At 18.0% G+C, this 17,736-nt stretch overlaps 4 protein-coding genes across 4 annotated transcripts; 1 reads left to right on the forward strand and 3 right to left on the reverse strand.

The window, feature by feature from the left end:
* Nucleotides 1–3,089: 3,089 nt before the first annotated feature.
* Nucleotides 3,090–4,238, forward strand: PADL01_1100300 (rifin PIR protein, putative; the record flags this gene model as incomplete). Its single annotated transcript, XM_028682454.1, has 2 exons — nt 3,090–3,143; nt 3,294–4,238. The coding sequence occupies 2 exons, from the start codon at nt 3,090–3,092 to the stop codon at nt 4,236–4,238; spliced, it is 999 nt and encodes a 332-aa protein (XP_028538730.1).
* Nucleotides 4,239–5,722: 1,484 nt separating this feature from the next.
* Nucleotides 5,723–7,575, reverse strand: PADL01_1100400 (DnaJ protein,putative; the record flags this gene model as incomplete). Its single annotated transcript, XM_028682455.1, has 2 exons — nt 5,723–7,234; nt 7,411–7,575. 2 exons carry the CDS (start codon nt 7,573–7,575, stop codon nt 5,723–5,725), a joined length of 1,677 nt encoding a protein of 558 aa, XP_028538731.1.
* Nucleotides 7,576–10,264: 2,689 nt separating this feature from the next.
* PADL01_1100500 (Plasmodium exported protein, unknown function) lies at nt 10,265–12,349 on the reverse strand (the record flags this gene model as incomplete). The annotated part of the gene is made up of 2 exons (XM_028682456.1): nt 10,265–12,127; nt 12,269–12,349. The coding sequence occupies 2 exons, from the start codon at nt 12,347–12,349 to the stop codon at nt 10,265–10,267; spliced, it is 1,944 nt and encodes a 647-aa protein (XP_028538732.1).
* A 2,950-nt stretch (nt 12,350–15,299) lies between these two features.
* On the reverse strand, nt 15,300–17,255 carry PADL01_1100600 (flavoprotein, putative; the record flags this gene model as incomplete). The annotated part of the gene is made up of 1 exon (XM_028682457.1): nt 15,300–17,255. One exon carries the CDS (start codon nt 17,253–17,255, stop codon nt 15,300–15,302), a length of 1,956 nt encoding a protein of 651 aa, XP_028538733.1.
* Between the last annotated feature and the right edge of the window lie 481 nt (nt 17,256–17,736).

The following is a 17,736-nucleotide window of genomic DNA, read 5'->3' on the forward strand; positions in this document are numbered from 1 at the left end:
TGGTTTGGATAATACTTTTTAAAAACATAAATATATATATATATATATATATTAATAAAAATATATAATTTTATTAAAGAATAGTTTTAATATAAGTATGCGTATTATATAATAATAAAAAAAAAAAAAAAAAAAAAAAAACATAATAAAATATAAATCGTAAAATATATATAAAATTTATTTAAGGATATAGCTTTCAAAAAAAACATTTATATATGAATATGTTAATAAATATATATAACCAATCTATCAAAAAAAAATTATATATATGTAGTATATGTTGTAGATAAATTAATAAAATAATATTCTTTTTTTTCAATATAAAACAATTATAGAAATGGATATATATACCGTATGCTTTTATTAAGGTAATATTTAACAATTATATATTCATAGCATAGAATATATTAATTATATATCAATAAATAAATAATTATAAATAATGAGAAACTTAAAAAAAAAAAAAATAAAATAATAATAATAATAAAAATAATAAAAATAATAAAAATAAAGAACAAGAAAAACAAGAATGACAATTACGAGGAACACAAAGAGTATTATTATATTTAAATAAAAAATATTTTTCTTTTTTTTTAATTTATTTCATGTATTTGTTATATTTCCTATATTACATGTAATTGTTATATTGTGTTCCTTGTATTTCTAGTACGAATTGGAATAAAATACTAAGAAATATGATAAATATATATAATTAACATATGTATTTTCATATTCCATAATCTCTTTTCCATATAAATAATATATTAGAACAACAAAATAAAATGAAATAAAATAAAATAAAATGAAATAAAATAAAATAAAATGAAATGAAATAACACAAAACCGTTTAGAAAAATAATATTAATCCTTTCATTTTTAATTTTTTTATATTATTGTGTTCCCCGTTCATTTAATTATTAAAAATTTAACGTATTCTTAATAGGTTCTTTCTAACTACAAATCACCAGTTTCATAATATGTATCTTACGTTATTATTATTATCTTTATATGACATTTCTACCATCATACAAAATTAGTAAAAGAAATTACGTATAAATATGTTTCACATACATATTATAATATGTTGTGGTACTTTTATTATATATATATATATATTAATAATTATCTATATCATATAAAAAAAAAACATTTAAAGGATTAATGATAGTTCCACCAAGTTATATATATAGGTCTAGATGGTGGGGTTTACAAACAAATTGATAATCAATTACGATTTATTTTCTATTATGGTACCTATTTTTTTATATTTTTTTAAAATTATTATTCGTTAAAGAGCAGAAAAAAAATATAGTTCTATATTTTTCGTTAAAAGGATCATTTTATCATTTAATAATATAATCAAATGAATCATAACGTATGAAAAAACATAGATCATTTTAACAATAAATAATTATTTGATATTAAAATGAGCATATACCTAAAGATATCACACATTTATCATGAGAATAATATGGAATTATTAGGTATTTATCTATGTTTCACTAGCATTATTAGAAATAATTCATATTAAGTAAATAATATAAACTATTTTGATATGTATATCATATATCTATTTTTCTTTCCTATATTAATATATTTAATGTTTATTTATTATAATAATGACTATAAATTACCACTTCATATATATAATTCTATATAATTAGTATAGAATTAGATTTAATCATAATATATTCATATTGAATATATATAATTATTTAATTATATCTGTAACTAATATGGAAGATGTGATCACAGAATTATTCGTTTACGAAAAAGTGTTTCTGTGATTTTCATTACAAATAATTCTGAAGAATGTTATTTTTTATTATAGAACAACATAGTGTTTATCATTATGTATAATATATTTGTTACGTTATATATGTATTTTATTTTATATTTAAGATTATTATAGAAAATTGTTAGGATTTTAGAAATAATATAGAAAACGTTTTTTTTATTATTATTAAATAAAAATATCTTAAAAACACTATTTTTATTATATTTATTATATTATATAAAAATGTATATTTTTTATTTTGAATATATATAATAAGTAATATAATTATTAAAATATATAATTATATCCTAACCATTAGTAATCATACAATTAATATATCAATAAATTCTTAAATAGTATATAAAGTGTTTATATATATATAATATTATTAAAATAAATTCTAAATTATATAATGATTATTGTGCTATAAGTTCCAAGAATATCCACAAATATTCTAATAACTATAATATTTTATTTTGTTTATAATATCCTTTTTTCAAAAACAATTTTTATTTTAATTACAAATTTTTATATTTATTGTATTGTAATTATATAATTATTTGTTTTTTAATAGAATATAATTTTTAAAATAATTACATATATATATCTTATTATAATTTTAGATACATTAGAGAGAAATATATTACAGCAATATTTAGAACAAAATATAAAACTATTCAAATTAAGTAATTTTTTCTTTATAATTACTATTAAAATATATACTAATATTTTTATATTTAATAACACATTTTGTTATATACAAGAATACTTATATAATTATAATATTGTGACATAGATGTTCAATACTAATTATCCATATATGTTGTACCCAATTGTAAATTATATGTGATGTACACGTTCAACAACTATTACTCTACACAAATGTATATAATTTACAACATAAAAAAAAAAATACATTGTATTGTTACTATATGGTAACATGTTTTAAAAATGGAAAAAACATATTTTCATTGTAATTTATCATATTACATAAAATTAAATTCTATTATAAATTAAAATTCAACATTTTTAAAAAAAATGGAAATAATTATTATCTAAGTTTTATTTTTTAATTTAATTAATTATTTTACTTTTTTATTTATTTTGTTATATTTTTTTTTTTTTTTTTTTAAATAAAAGGGAAAATGTGGTTCCAATAATGAATTTTATAATGAAAATTAATTGTGATATTTTTTTAAATTTATAATTATATTTTGATTAAATATATTTTATTTATAATTTAAAATAAATTATTGTATACTAATTATTTAGTTATTAATTTCCATCATAAATTACTATAAATATAACAAAAATGAAAGTCCATTATATTAATATTTTATTATTAAAATTTTTACTAAATATATTGGTAGGTTTATGTAATGTATAAATGAAAAAATTGTTATTATAATATATATAAAAATACATTTTATTTAAATATTAAAATATACATAATTATAACCAAAATATATTATAAAATACACTTAAATATTACATATATATCCATATTTTTTTATAGGTTCATAATCAAAGGAACCATAAAAGCACTATAACACATACACCAAAAATACATAGAATATTATGCGAATGTGATTTGTATACATCCATTTATGATAATGACCCAGAAATGAAATCAGTTATGGAACAATTTGATCGACAAACGTCCAAACGTTTTAACGAATATGACGAAAGGATGCAACAAAAACGTATGCATTGTAAAGAACTGTGCGATAAAGAAATACAAAACATTATATTGAAAGATAAAATCGAAAAAGAATTAAAGGACAAATTTGGTGCACTACAAACAAATCTAGATAGTGACGCTATCCCTACCTGCGTTTGTGAAAAGTCGGTGGCTGACAAAACAGAGAAATTTTGTCTCAACTGCGGACAGAATATGGAAGCAATTGCACCTTGTTGGGGGTTATTTAGTGGTGTAGGATATACGGGGTGGACAAATTATGTTGTTGCACAGGTACATCAAGCTGCTACTGATGCAGGTATTAATGCAACAATAGAAGTGTTAAAAACAAAATTTGGCCTAGAGAGTTTATGTGCTGCTAAATGGAAAACAATTATTACTGCAGAAAATTATGCTAATGAGAAGCTTCTTGGTGAAATTATTAGGGAATTAGGTAGTACAATGTGCAGCGCATCTGGAGAGCAAACAGGAGCAGGGTCTTTTTGTCTTTTCGTAGATCCACCTACTAAACTTACAACTGCTATAAAAGGACATATACCAATTGCAGTTAATACGGCTGTTGAAAAAGCTGCAGCTGCTGAAGCAGCTGAAGCTGGAAAACTGGCAGCAAATACTAGTATATTACATACAACTATTATTGCTTCCATTGTTGCAATAGTGGTTATAGTTTTGGTTATGCTTATAATTTATTTAATTTTACGATATAGAAGAAAAAAGAAAATGAAGAAAAAACTACAATACATAAAATTATTAAAGGAATAGTTATGTTTTGTTAGTTTATGAATATAGATTAATATATTTATTGTTCTGCGTTTTTTATTGGACAAATTATATAAGGTATAAATATTTTTATGATTATTATGTTTTATATATTTTATTTATTTATTTATTTTCCCTATTTTTTCAATATTATTTCCTTTTAATTATTAAAAACTATAATTTTTAATTTCCTTTTTAAAATACATCTCTTATTTATTCACACACATATATATAATTATAATATATGATATTCAAGAACAATGTAATATTTATTTATTAATTTCTTTCTATTAAATTATATATTATTGAATATATAATATAATAAATATATTATAATTATATTCATATATTGAATTATTATTTAAATTATAATTTAATATATATGATATAAATGAACATAAATAAATATAACTTTAATTGTTCGAGTAAACCCTAATTATTCTTATCGTATAATTTTTATAGAATGTTTATTAATATTTTGGATTTAAATGGAATGCATACCTTGAAATATTATATTTATTAGCTATTATTTTATTCTTATTTTAACTAAAAATAAACAATTTCAATATTTAATTATAACAGAAATGTTAAGAAAAATATAATATACATGTATGTATATAATTATTATTAGATACCAACCAGAAACAAAAAAAAAAATTTATAAATAGAAATATTGTTATATGGAAACCTATATAATATAATATAATAATGTGCTTATATTGGGATTCAAACGTTATTTTTCAAAATAAAATAATAAAAAATATATATATGTATATACCATATATCACTTATAATTTTATTGTACTATCAATATTTATATTATATATTTTTTTTATTATGTTCTAATATATATAATTATCACTATTAATAATATAAAATATTTTATGTATATTAATCTCATATAAATTAATAAAAAAAAAAAAATAAATAAAAATTAATCAATAAAAAAGAAAGAAATCACAACAAAAATAATTTAGATAATCAAAATGATAATATATATAAAAAAAAACAATAAAAAAAAATAAATATAATTAAGTAAAAAATAAAGAAATTAAAAATACAATTATATAATAATATACTATAAATAAGTAAAAAAAAAAAAAATTTTTTTTTCCATAATTCTTATTGTTAAATATGTATATTGAATATGTGTACCTAATTCATGATCAAGTGTGCAATATATTCAAAATTGAAACCACAATAACACATTTTTTCTATTTATCATGTACTACAAATTATTATATAAATAAAAATTATATGTATATTTTGATTATACATAGGATTTATATAATCTTGAAAAAAATTTTTACATCTTAAAAATTGTTTTTAATAAATTAATTCTACATATGTATAAATATTAATATATATATTATTGTACTCATAAATTTGTTATGTAATCATTATATTTTACATAAAAATATTACATACATTTTTTTATATAAATTATTAAATATATATATATATATATATATATATATATATATTTTCTAAAAATCAACTTTGTCTTCTCCAAATTCATCACTTTTATTTCTTGCAAGCTTTTGCATTAAAATACCCAATTTCTTCATTCTTTTTGCTCTTTTTAAGCAAACTTTTATATCATCATTTTCATCATACAAAACCTTCTCTGCTACAACTCTAACTATTGATTCAATGATATCCAAAATGTATACAGTCATAGTTTTTACAAATGTATGTATTATTCTATGAAACATTTTATTTATTGAGTATCCATTTGGATAATAACATACCGAATTATCATCATAATTACAAAAATTATTCATTTCATTATTATTATGCATATTACAAGTTACTCCATGAATCATTAAATGATTTTTTGGTTCTCCTGACAAAATATATCCAATAGAAGAAACTGTTCTAAAACTCCATATTATTGCTTCCTTTCTGTTCATTTGTTCTCTATGTTTTGCTTGTTTTCTTGCCTTTTTTTCATCCATACTTATTATTTTTCCTTCTTTTCCTATATACCCTTTGGAAACATTCTCATATATCCATCCAACTGATTCTATAATATAGCATGAAAATTTGGATTCAAGTAAACCCTTAATTTCATTTTCCATTTTTACAATCCAGGTATCCTCATCAACATCTACATATTCTTGTAATCTATCTTTTAAAAATATAACTAGCTTATTTATCCTTTCTTCTTCTTTCTCATCCATTTTTTTTATTAAATCTCCATATTTTTGAAATGAGGATTTCCCTACTAACGTTTCAAATATGTTTCCTCTAGTAAATTGATCAGTTACAAAATTGATTATAGTTGTTAAATCATATTTTCCTATATATCCAAACAATTGATCTAAGTTATAATTAAGCATAAATAAAATGGATGGATCCATTATAAACATATTTTTTGTTACATCTAATCCTTCCTTATTGTATTTTTCTCTTTTTTCCTTATCACTTAATATTTGATATGCTTCGCTAATTTTCTCGAATTTCTTTTTTCTTTTTAAATTATTTGTGTTCTTATCTAGAAAATATTCTAAAGCTAAATTATAATAATTATTTTTTATTTCATTTAATGATGCATATTCATTAACATTTAATATATCATAGTAAGTTCTATCAACAGAATTATATAAATTAAAAGTTAAGGAGGAAGAGTTATCATCAATATTATATACTTCATCTTTTATATTACTAATTCCACTTGAAGATATTTCATCTATTTCATTCTGTGTTTCTCCTTCTTTATAATAATTATTATTATTTGTTTTATCACTTTCAAATAAAATACAATTCTCAAGTTCTTTTATATTAATATCATTTTCCTTTACAAGTGCATCTGAAGAATCATCATCAATAAATTCTGCAGTTTTAATACATTTTAGGTAATTTTCTATAATTGTCTTAGAATTTTCGTTTAAAAATTCGTAATTATAATCATTTAAAAATTCATTTTCATATAAACGCCTATATTTATGTGTAAACTTTTTTGAAGTGCAATTGTTTATTGTACATGTATCTATTTTCTATATTAGAATAAAAATATATATATATATATATATAATAAATAAATATATACAAATAAATATATACATATAAATATGTAATCATTTAATATATATATATTATAATAATGAATATTCTTTCAAAATATAAAAACTATTTAAGTAATATATAAATATATATATATTTAAATAATTACCAATAAAAAAATATAAAAAATCCCTAATGTAGTTAATATAAGAGATTTAGAAAACTTCAATTTTGTAATTTTTTTTTTATTCTTTCCAATTTTATCAAATAAATTAATGACCTCAAATATGTAATTCACATTAATTTTAGTCAATCTTTTTTTAGACATATTCATATTAGATAAATTAAAATATAAAAAATTATAAATAAATTATAAAAAAAATTATAAAAAAATTATAACAAAATTAATTATTTATAACTTATAAAATACTATTTTTACTTTATCATTCTTTATATATTATATTCTAAATATACAAGAGTTTAACTAATAAATATTAAAAAAGGATTCTCATATGTTGTATAATTAAATCATATCAAAAGATTAAAAAAAATAATAATATATAAATATATTTATGTTGATAAATATTTTTTATAATGCATATAGAAATATTTAATAATCTTATAAAAATATATTATAATTATATAAATGCTAATATATCTAAATTTTTATATTAATACATCCATTTTATTTTATTATAATATATTTTTTTCTTAATATAAAAAATATATAATTTAATTAAATTCAAATAAGAATAATGTGAATTACACATATATATTTATAATATATATAAATATATATATGTGTTCAAATGAAAATAAAATTATTTATAAACACATATTTAATTACAAAATTAATTTTATTAAAACAGTTGTAAAAATGTATACACAATTGTGGTTATATACCTTTATAGATTCTTAATATAATATTAATTAATTAAAAAGTTCCCAAAAAAAAAAAAAAATAAAATAAAATTTTATAAAAACTTAATAATCTTTAAATTATATTTATTCTTATTATATTTATCGTTCTATGTTTTTAATATATTAATAAGAATTATACAAATTAGAAAAATTATATTTAAATATAAAAATAAAGATATATATATATATATATATATATAACCATTAAAAAAAAAAAAAAAAAAAAAAAAAAAAATTAAAAGCTTATTAGATATATCAAATTATAAATGATTTGGTATTTTAAAATATATGCATTTATATAATATATAATAACCATTCTTTTATAATATATTTTGAAAATTATATATATAAATATATTATAAATTTTATATATAATTCCTTTTAGAGTTGAACAATTCTCTATAGTTTATAGACTTTTTTTTAATCCGGCTATTTTTATATACATGCATTTAAAAAAAAAAAATAATAAATAAATATATTATTATATATATTATATTTTTGTATAATATTAAGTATCTACATAATATTTATTATTTTTTTCTTTTTAGTAAATTTTTAATAAATATATCTTTAAATTTATCATAAATATATTATCAACATTCTATAATACAAATAAATATTTTAAAAAACAATTTTCATTATAATATATTAAATTACATAAAATAACAATTATATATATATATATATATATATATATATATATATATATACATGTGTGGACATGATAAAATTATATAAAGGAACAAATGGTTTTTTTTTTTTTTTTTTTTTTTTTTTTTTTTTTTTTTTAATTTTCCGAAGGGTGTAAATAGTTGAAACGATATTATTTATTAATTGTATTGAATTCTTAAAAAATATGAACAAAACGTATTTTATGAAAATCATATATCATGTAAAAATAATAATAATAATCAAAAAAAAAAATAAAAAATAAAAATAATACAAAATAAGAACTACTATATCAATTATATTAACATATATTATATACATATTGAAATATTAGTTCATTACACCTTATGCCTTTATTTTTATTCTATATTTATATCATTTAAAATATGGATAATGAATAAATACTAAATAATAATTTATTTAAAGTAATATACATATTTTTTTTAAAAAAACATTCATATCTAAATTAATATGTATACATATTATTTTCCTTTTAACATTCTTATTTTATATATGTACTTATTTATTTTTCTCATACTATTTATAATAAAAACGATATATTCTAAAATAATATAATATATATTTTCTTTTTATATATAAATACATAAATTATTTTATAAACATATAGTATGATATTCTTCATATTAAATCGTAAATACTAAAAGGGCTTAATATTATAATCATTTAAAAATTCTTTTATATGAACATGTATATTTATAAGAATTGATAAATAAAAATGAAAAAAAAAAAAAAAAAAAAAAAAAAAAAAAAAAAAGCACAAACATATATAAAATAAAATTTCCATTATATGAAATTATATTGGAAATATGTATGAAATGATTTAAACAATTAATTATATTCATATAAGATAAATATATATAATACATATATATAGACAAAATAAAAATATTACTTATAATACATATAAGAATAACAATATTAAATTAAATAAATAAATAAATAAATAAATATGTTTATATACACACCTATAATGAATATACCAAAACAAAAAAAAAAAAAAAAAAAAATATATTATTAAATATAATATTATAAAATAATATATATATGTATATATATATATATATATATATATATATATAGTATGAATAAAATAAATTAGGTATATTTTTATTATTTTGTAAAAAACATAAAATAATTTTTTTAATATATAATATATACTATAATCCATACGGTTTTTAATACAATTTTAATTTCATTTTACATTTAGGACATCAATTATACATGAAATCTAACGATATATATATGTATGTATATTATAAAAACATTATGTGAAATTATTATTTTCCATTTATTATTATTAATTTTCTACTTTGTATATTAATCACACTTTTCAACATCTCCTATATAATATTGTGTTAAAATAATAAAAAATTTCAGACTTCAGAAAAAGTATTTTTCTCCTTATCATTCTCTTAATTATTTTTATCAGTAGGACGTGTTTCCATGTTATTCCTATTTTTATTATCTTCGTTCTTAATATTCCTGTTTCCTTCATCTTTTATATTTTCTTTTTTTTCTTGTTTTTCACGCTTCTCCTGTTCTTTTTGTTCTTGTTTCACAAGCTGTTCCCTTTTTTTTTCTTCTTGTTTTTCAAGCTGCTCCCTTTTTTTTTCTTCTTGTTTTTCAAGCTGCTCCCTTTTTTTTTCTTCTTGTTTTTCAAGCTGCTCCCTTTTTTTTTCTTCTTGTTTCTCTCGCTTCTCCTGTTCTTTTCTTTCTTGTTTTTCACGCTTCTCCTGTTCTTTTCTTTCTTGTTTCTCACGCTTCTCTTGTTCTTTTCTTTCTTGTTTCTCACGCTTCTCTTGTTCTCTTCTTTCTTGTTTCTCACGCTTTTTCCTTTCTTTCTTTTCTTGCTTTTCACGCCGTTTCCTTTCTCTTTTTTCTTGTTTTTCTCTTTCCTTTCTTATTTGTTTTTCCCTTCTTTCCCTTAATTTCCTTTCCTCTTTTTCACGTTTTTCTCTTTCCTTTCTTAATTGTTTTTCCCTTCGTTCGCGTTCCTTTTTTTCTCGTTTTTCTCTTTCTTTCCTTTCTTTTTTTTCTCTTTTTTCTCTTTCCTTCCTTTCTTTTCTTTCACGTTTTTCTCTTTCTCTTTTTTCTTTTTTCTCCCTTTCTTTCCTTTCTTGTGCTTCCCTTTTTTCCCTTTCTTTCATTTCTTTTTCTTCCCTTTTTTCCCTTTCTTTCCTTTCTTTTTTTTCACGTTCTTCTCTATCTTTCCTTTCTTTTTTTTCACGTTCTTCTCTTTCCTTCCTTTCTTTTTTTTCACGTTCTTCTCTTTCTTTCCTTTCTTTCTTTTCACGTTCTTCTCTTTCTTTCCTTTCTCTCTTTTCACGTTCTTCTCTTTCTTTCCTTTCTTTCTTTTCACGCTCCTCTCTTTCTTTTCTTTCTTTCTTTTCACGTTGTTCTCTTTCTTTCCTGTCTTTCCTTTCACGTTCTTCTCTTTCCTTCCTTTCTTGTTTCTCCCTTTCTTTCCTTTCTTTTTGTTTCTGTTTTTCCAATTCGTTTCTTTCATGGTCTTCTCTTTTCTTCAATTCATTATTTTCACGTTCTTCTCTTTCCTCCATTTCCTTTCTTTCACGTTCTTCACGTTTCTTCCTTTCGTTCCTTTCACGTTCTTCTCTTTCCTCCATTTCCTTTCTTTCACGTTCTTCGCGTTTCTTCCTTTCGTTCCTTTCACGTTCCTCTCTTTCCTCCATTTCATTCCTTTCACGTTCTTCTCGTTTCTTCCTTTCGTTCCTTTCACGTTCTTCTCTTTCTTCCCTTTCATTCCTCTCACGCTCTTCTCTTTCCTCCATTTCGTTCCTTTGACGTTCTTCCCGTTTTTTCCTATTGTTCCTTTCACGTTCTTCTCTTTCCTCCATTTCACCCCTTTCACGCTCTTCTCTTTCTTTAGTTTCGTTCCATTGACGTTCTTTCCGCTTTTTCCTTTCGTTCTCTTCACGCTCTTCTCTTTCTTCCATTTCTTCTCTTTCCTTCATTTCGTTTCTATATTCTTTTTCTCTATCTTGGTTTTGTATTTCGTCATATTTATCTAAAAGTGACCTTAAATTCATATGATTCTCATTAGTCGTATTCATTTCATTCTCTTCTTTATCTTCCAATAATATATTTTTCGTTTGAACAGTTTCTGTTTCTATATCCTCATTGTAATTACTACTACACTCCGTCCTACAAAGATCTGTAAATTGATAATCTTCTGGATTTTGCTCGCTTAATATTCTTATATATGAATCATTTTTATTGAAACTTAAATTAATATTCTCATTAGGCATATATAAATGCTACAAAAATAAAATAAGGCAAAAATGGTTTAAAACGTTTATATAGTTTAACTTAAGTGTGCATTACTAAAATTTAAATACACATTTATTAAAAAATAATTTTTTTTTTTTTTTTTTTCTTTTTAAGAATATATATATTACCAATGACAAGACAGATAATATCCCAAGAATAGCTAGTAAAAAATAAATTTTGTTCCTTATTATATTCCAACCATTTTTCATTCTATTCCTTTTACAATTACCATTATAAGAATTTTTATAGATAGTTCTTTTTATTCCACTCTTATTATTTAAAGTGTCTCTAATATGAATTAAATATAATTCACTTAAAAGTTGCATATTTAATTACCTATTTTTTATAAAATATTTCCCTATCTTTTATATATATTATACATATATATATATATATACATATAATATTTTTTTATATCATAGTATTCTTCTAAATGATTATAAAAGATAATAATACATATTAAAATATATACATATATAGAATAAAACAATGATTATTATTTTCATAAAAAATAAAATGTAATAATAAAATAATAAAATTTTATGTATTATAATAATAATTCAAATATATTAGAAAAAATAAAATGACATCAAAAAAAAAAAAAAAAGGAGTTAATATATAATTTATATAATATATATATTATATGTGTTTTGTTTTATTTCATAAATCATTATTTAAAAATATAGAATTTCCCATCATTCTTCATATTGTTTATTTGACAAAAAAAAAAATTCATAATTTTTATTAAAAATATATTTAAAAAACTATAATACAAATATCATATATTTTTTACGTTTGGGGAAATTAAAACAGAATTTTTGTAAGGCAATTAAAAGAAGAAAAAAAAAAAAAAAAAAGAGAAAGAATAAATACTACATATTAATTATACTAATTATAAAAAAGAAAAAAAAATTAAAATAATAATATGACAGAATACTAAATAAATTTAATAAAATGCGTATTCAATTTTTATTTATTATGATAAAAATCTAAAAATACACAATTTATTTTATTAAAAAAAACAATAATAATTATTATTAAAATAAAATAAACTAATAAAGAGATGATCTTTATATTATCAAGTACAAAGAATAAAATGTTATAATAAACAAAGAAAAGCATATATTTCACATAAGTATATGGAATTTACATAAAAATTTTTTTAAAAATATATATAATATTCATATAAATATATTCTTTTCTTTTTTTTTAAAATTTTATATAACATTTTCTGAAACACTCTTTTTTAATAAAGCATAAATAAGTAATAAAAAATATATAACACATAAATCTAGTATATATACATATTATATATATATATATATAAATTTACAAGAGTATAAAAAATTTCCAGATCAATTTTATATATATATATATAACTTATTTAATATTCTTTTTTTATTTATATCCATCAAAATATAATCGGATTAAATTTATATATAACAAATATTTATATATTTCTTCATATAAATTAAAAGAAAAATAATAATAAAATAAAATATATTTTAATTATTTTATACAAAAATATTTCTAATAAAATTTAATAATATATATATATTTATTTATTTATTTATTCGTTTATTTTTCTAAATATATAAATATTATATATAACGGTATATTTTTATTTTTATTTCTTTTTTTTTTTTATTAAAATTATACAAGACATCAAATTTAAACAATTATAAATTTAACTTTTTTAATTTTTTTTAATATTTAAAAAAAAAAAGAAAAAAAAAACATACCAAGAATAAAACTCTACATATTATTAATTTTATGTACTTAATATTTATATTTTTCTTCAAATGATAATTAAAATAAAACAAACAAAAGTAATATTATATTATAATAATGGTACAAAATAATTCAAATATTTTTAAGCAAATAAGCAAAATATTAAAAATTAATTAATTTCAATTTTTATATTTATTCATATTATATATATATAATACATATATATATTTTTTTATTTAGTTATTATGTTTATATATGAATGTTATCTTTGCTTCTCAAATTTGTTTATGTCCAATTTAATAAAAAAATAGTTTTATTAATTTATTTGGTTGTTATCAGTATTTATAATAAATTGTATTGATTTTTTCTTTATTTTTTTTTTTTTTTTTTTTTCACTTTATATAAAAAAAATTAATAATAATTTGTTATTTTAATATAAATATATTTGGAATAATTGAATAATTATTTATCACATGATTATAATTCATTTATACAAATTATATAAAATTAAAAAAAAAAAAAAAAAAAAACAAAAAGATATGTCTCAATTTATATTATAAAATTTTATATATAGAAATGTATATACATATATATATATATATATATATATATATATATTTCTATAAGTATAACGAGATGCTTTATTTTTATTAATTATATAATCATATATTCCTATAAATAATTCTTTATTTTTGATGTCTTGTTAATTGCAACAATACAATTATTAATAAATGATTAAAATAATATTTATTATCTTATAATATATTAAATGAAATGATTATATATATATATATATGTTCTTTTATCATATGTATTTCATTACTGAAAAAATAAGTTCATTCTTCTTTTTTCAATAAATTCTTCAAGAAAAAAAAAAAAAAAAAAAAAAAAAAAAACCTTAAAACCAATTCATAAATGGTAAAATATTTTAAAACTAATATGACTTACATTATGATCTACTACAGCTATTATAATCTTTTAATAGAAACCAAAACGTCTTAATTCTGACAGGTGTCCCTTGTTATAATACATTCGGAGATAAAACAGTAAGGGTTTATTATAAATTAATATATACATATACATATATATATATATATATATATCATCAAATAAAAATTTCTTTTAATTCATAAAATGAAAAAACATATAATCTTTTAAAAAAAATTATTACATATGCTATTATATTAGATTATATTAGTTAAAATTTTATGGTTTGAAAATTTTTTAGTTTCAATTTATAAAATAAAAAAAAAAAAGAATTAAAAAAACAAAAAAAAATAAACAAAATTAAAAAGATAAGAATAAACATAGAACAATAAAATATAAATAAATAAATATATATATGTATGTGTATGTGTTTGTGCAGTTGCTCAATTTTTATGTATACAAATAATGAAATATATATATATATATATATTTATTTATTTATTATATTATTGAAAAGTGCTTACATACTTCACGACATATATTATTTTCAATTGGTTCTCCTTTCGATTTAGTTAACTTGAAATATTCTTGTTCCTTCTTAAAAATATAAACAAACATATTTCTCTGCGTTAATATATTTGCTATTAACATATCCGCATGTTCTAGTCTTTCATTTGATTTTTTAATAAGTGCATCGTCCTGATCTTCTAATTTAAATATACAATGCTTTAAAAATGGAAAATATTTATAAGTAATTTTATAAAACTTAGGAGTTAAATGCATTTCAATTTGAAAAGGACAATTGTTACTATCTATTTTAAAATCATGTAAATCATCAAAAGGAATATAAAAATCACTAGCAGCTGCACATAATATCATTAAATGTGAAGGAAATAAAAATTCATCTGATTTATTATTTACAACATTAGATATATGTTCATTAATTTTACCATTCATATTTACGGAATTACAAAAATTAATATTATTTATATTTTCATATATACACATATTATTATTATTATTATTATTATTATTAGTGGCATTATATTTTACATCTTTTATATCATTAAGAATATAATCGTCGCTCATATTTTTCATATAACCATTAATATTATTTATGAAAAGTTTTGCTCTTACAATAATATCTTTTATATCTTCGTCTGATAATATAATTTGATCCTTTTTATTCATATCATATAAAATATCAAATATATATTTAAAAAAATATAGTAAATCATAACATCTATTGTTATTATTATATTTTTCTAAACGTAGATTTTTAAATAAAATCAATTTTTGTAATAATTCATAAAAACCTCCTTCCTTATTATATTTACAATTTAATATATTATTATAAGATGAAAATGAGTGAACTATATCTTTTAAAATGCTTTTAGCATATACATCATCTACCAATTTATAATCAAAATCCTTATTAATATTAAAATATTTCTCATATCTTTTTTTCATATTATCATTTAATAATTTTCCAATTTCTAATAAATAATAACCATAATCAAATATAGTATCAAAAGCAACAGTAAAAAGATTCTCCTTATATTTCTCATAATTCTTTATATTATTTATTAGGTTTAATTTTTCATCTTCCTTCAAATTAAAAGTAATAATATTATTATCTATAAGATTTAAATTATTAAAATTTGCTACACCATTTAAATGATATTCAAATGGTAAATGAGATCCTCTTCTGTGTAAAAAAATCACTTTTTTATTTTTTTTTAAAAAATATTCACACATAAGTGCTCCTCTTCTTCCTGTGGCAAAATTATCAATATTTCTTATATCAACCTTTTCAAGAGGAACTTTAGTACCTCCTGATGTTATAAATATTATATTATCATCATCATTTGGAAGAAAATTCTCCTCTAACATTTTTAATATTTCATCTAAATTTTTAGGTCTCAATTTACTATTGAAAAATTTAGAATACTTCAAAAAATAATCATCATCTATTACATTACTTATATTATCATTATTTTCATTTTGTATACATACTTCATCTTTTTTATTATCTTCATTTTTTTCTGGATCATATCGTAATGCGATTTTAAAATATTCCTCTTTTTTTTTGTATAATTTACCACTAGGATCTAAATGTAATAAATTATGATTCTGTTGCTTATTATAATGTTTATTTAGTAAATCAGATGAATATATATTATTCACAACATTTCTATTATATACTTTTTCTATATTATTAATAACAGTTTTTTTATTATTTCTACCAGAATTACCCACAGATAATATGTTGTATGATTCATTATTAATATTAGATAAACCCTCTTTATAATTACGGATAATTAAAGTATCTTTATTAGATAATAATAAAGATTTTTCTTTTTTACTTACAATAACATTGTCGATTCCTTTTATAGAGCTATTTGATATATTTTCATCAAAATCTTCTATATTTTCAAAACATTCAATACATTTCATATTTTATTATAACCACTTTAAAATTATTATAATTTATTAATTTATTTTTATTTATTTAAGTGAAGATTTTTGTTGAATTAAATAAATAAATATAAATATAAATATATATATGTGATTAATTTATAATAAGTATCATCTTTTTTCACAACACATATATATAAATTTTTATTCATAAATTATACATATACATAAACATATATATATATATATGTATTATTGACTATGACATGAAACAAAATTTTAATATATATATATATAAATTATATATTATTAATCTTTTTGTGCACACCAACAAAAACACATATTACATTCATCTCATAGACTAATAAATAAATATATTTTAAGAAGTATAAAAAATAATTAGTCTATATAAATTCTGTAAATGAACTTAATATTTCTTTTATTTTTATCAAACGAATAAATAAACAAATAAATAAATATATAAATATATAAATATATATATATATATATATATAAATTA

Source organism: Plasmodium sp. gorilla clade G2 (genome assembly GCF_900097015.1).
Source record: "Plasmodium sp. gorilla clade G2 genome assembly, chromosome: 11".
NCBI classification, from domain to species: Eukaryota; Apicomplexa; class Aconoidasida; order Haemosporida; family Plasmodiidae; genus Plasmodium; species Plasmodium adleri (nom. inval.).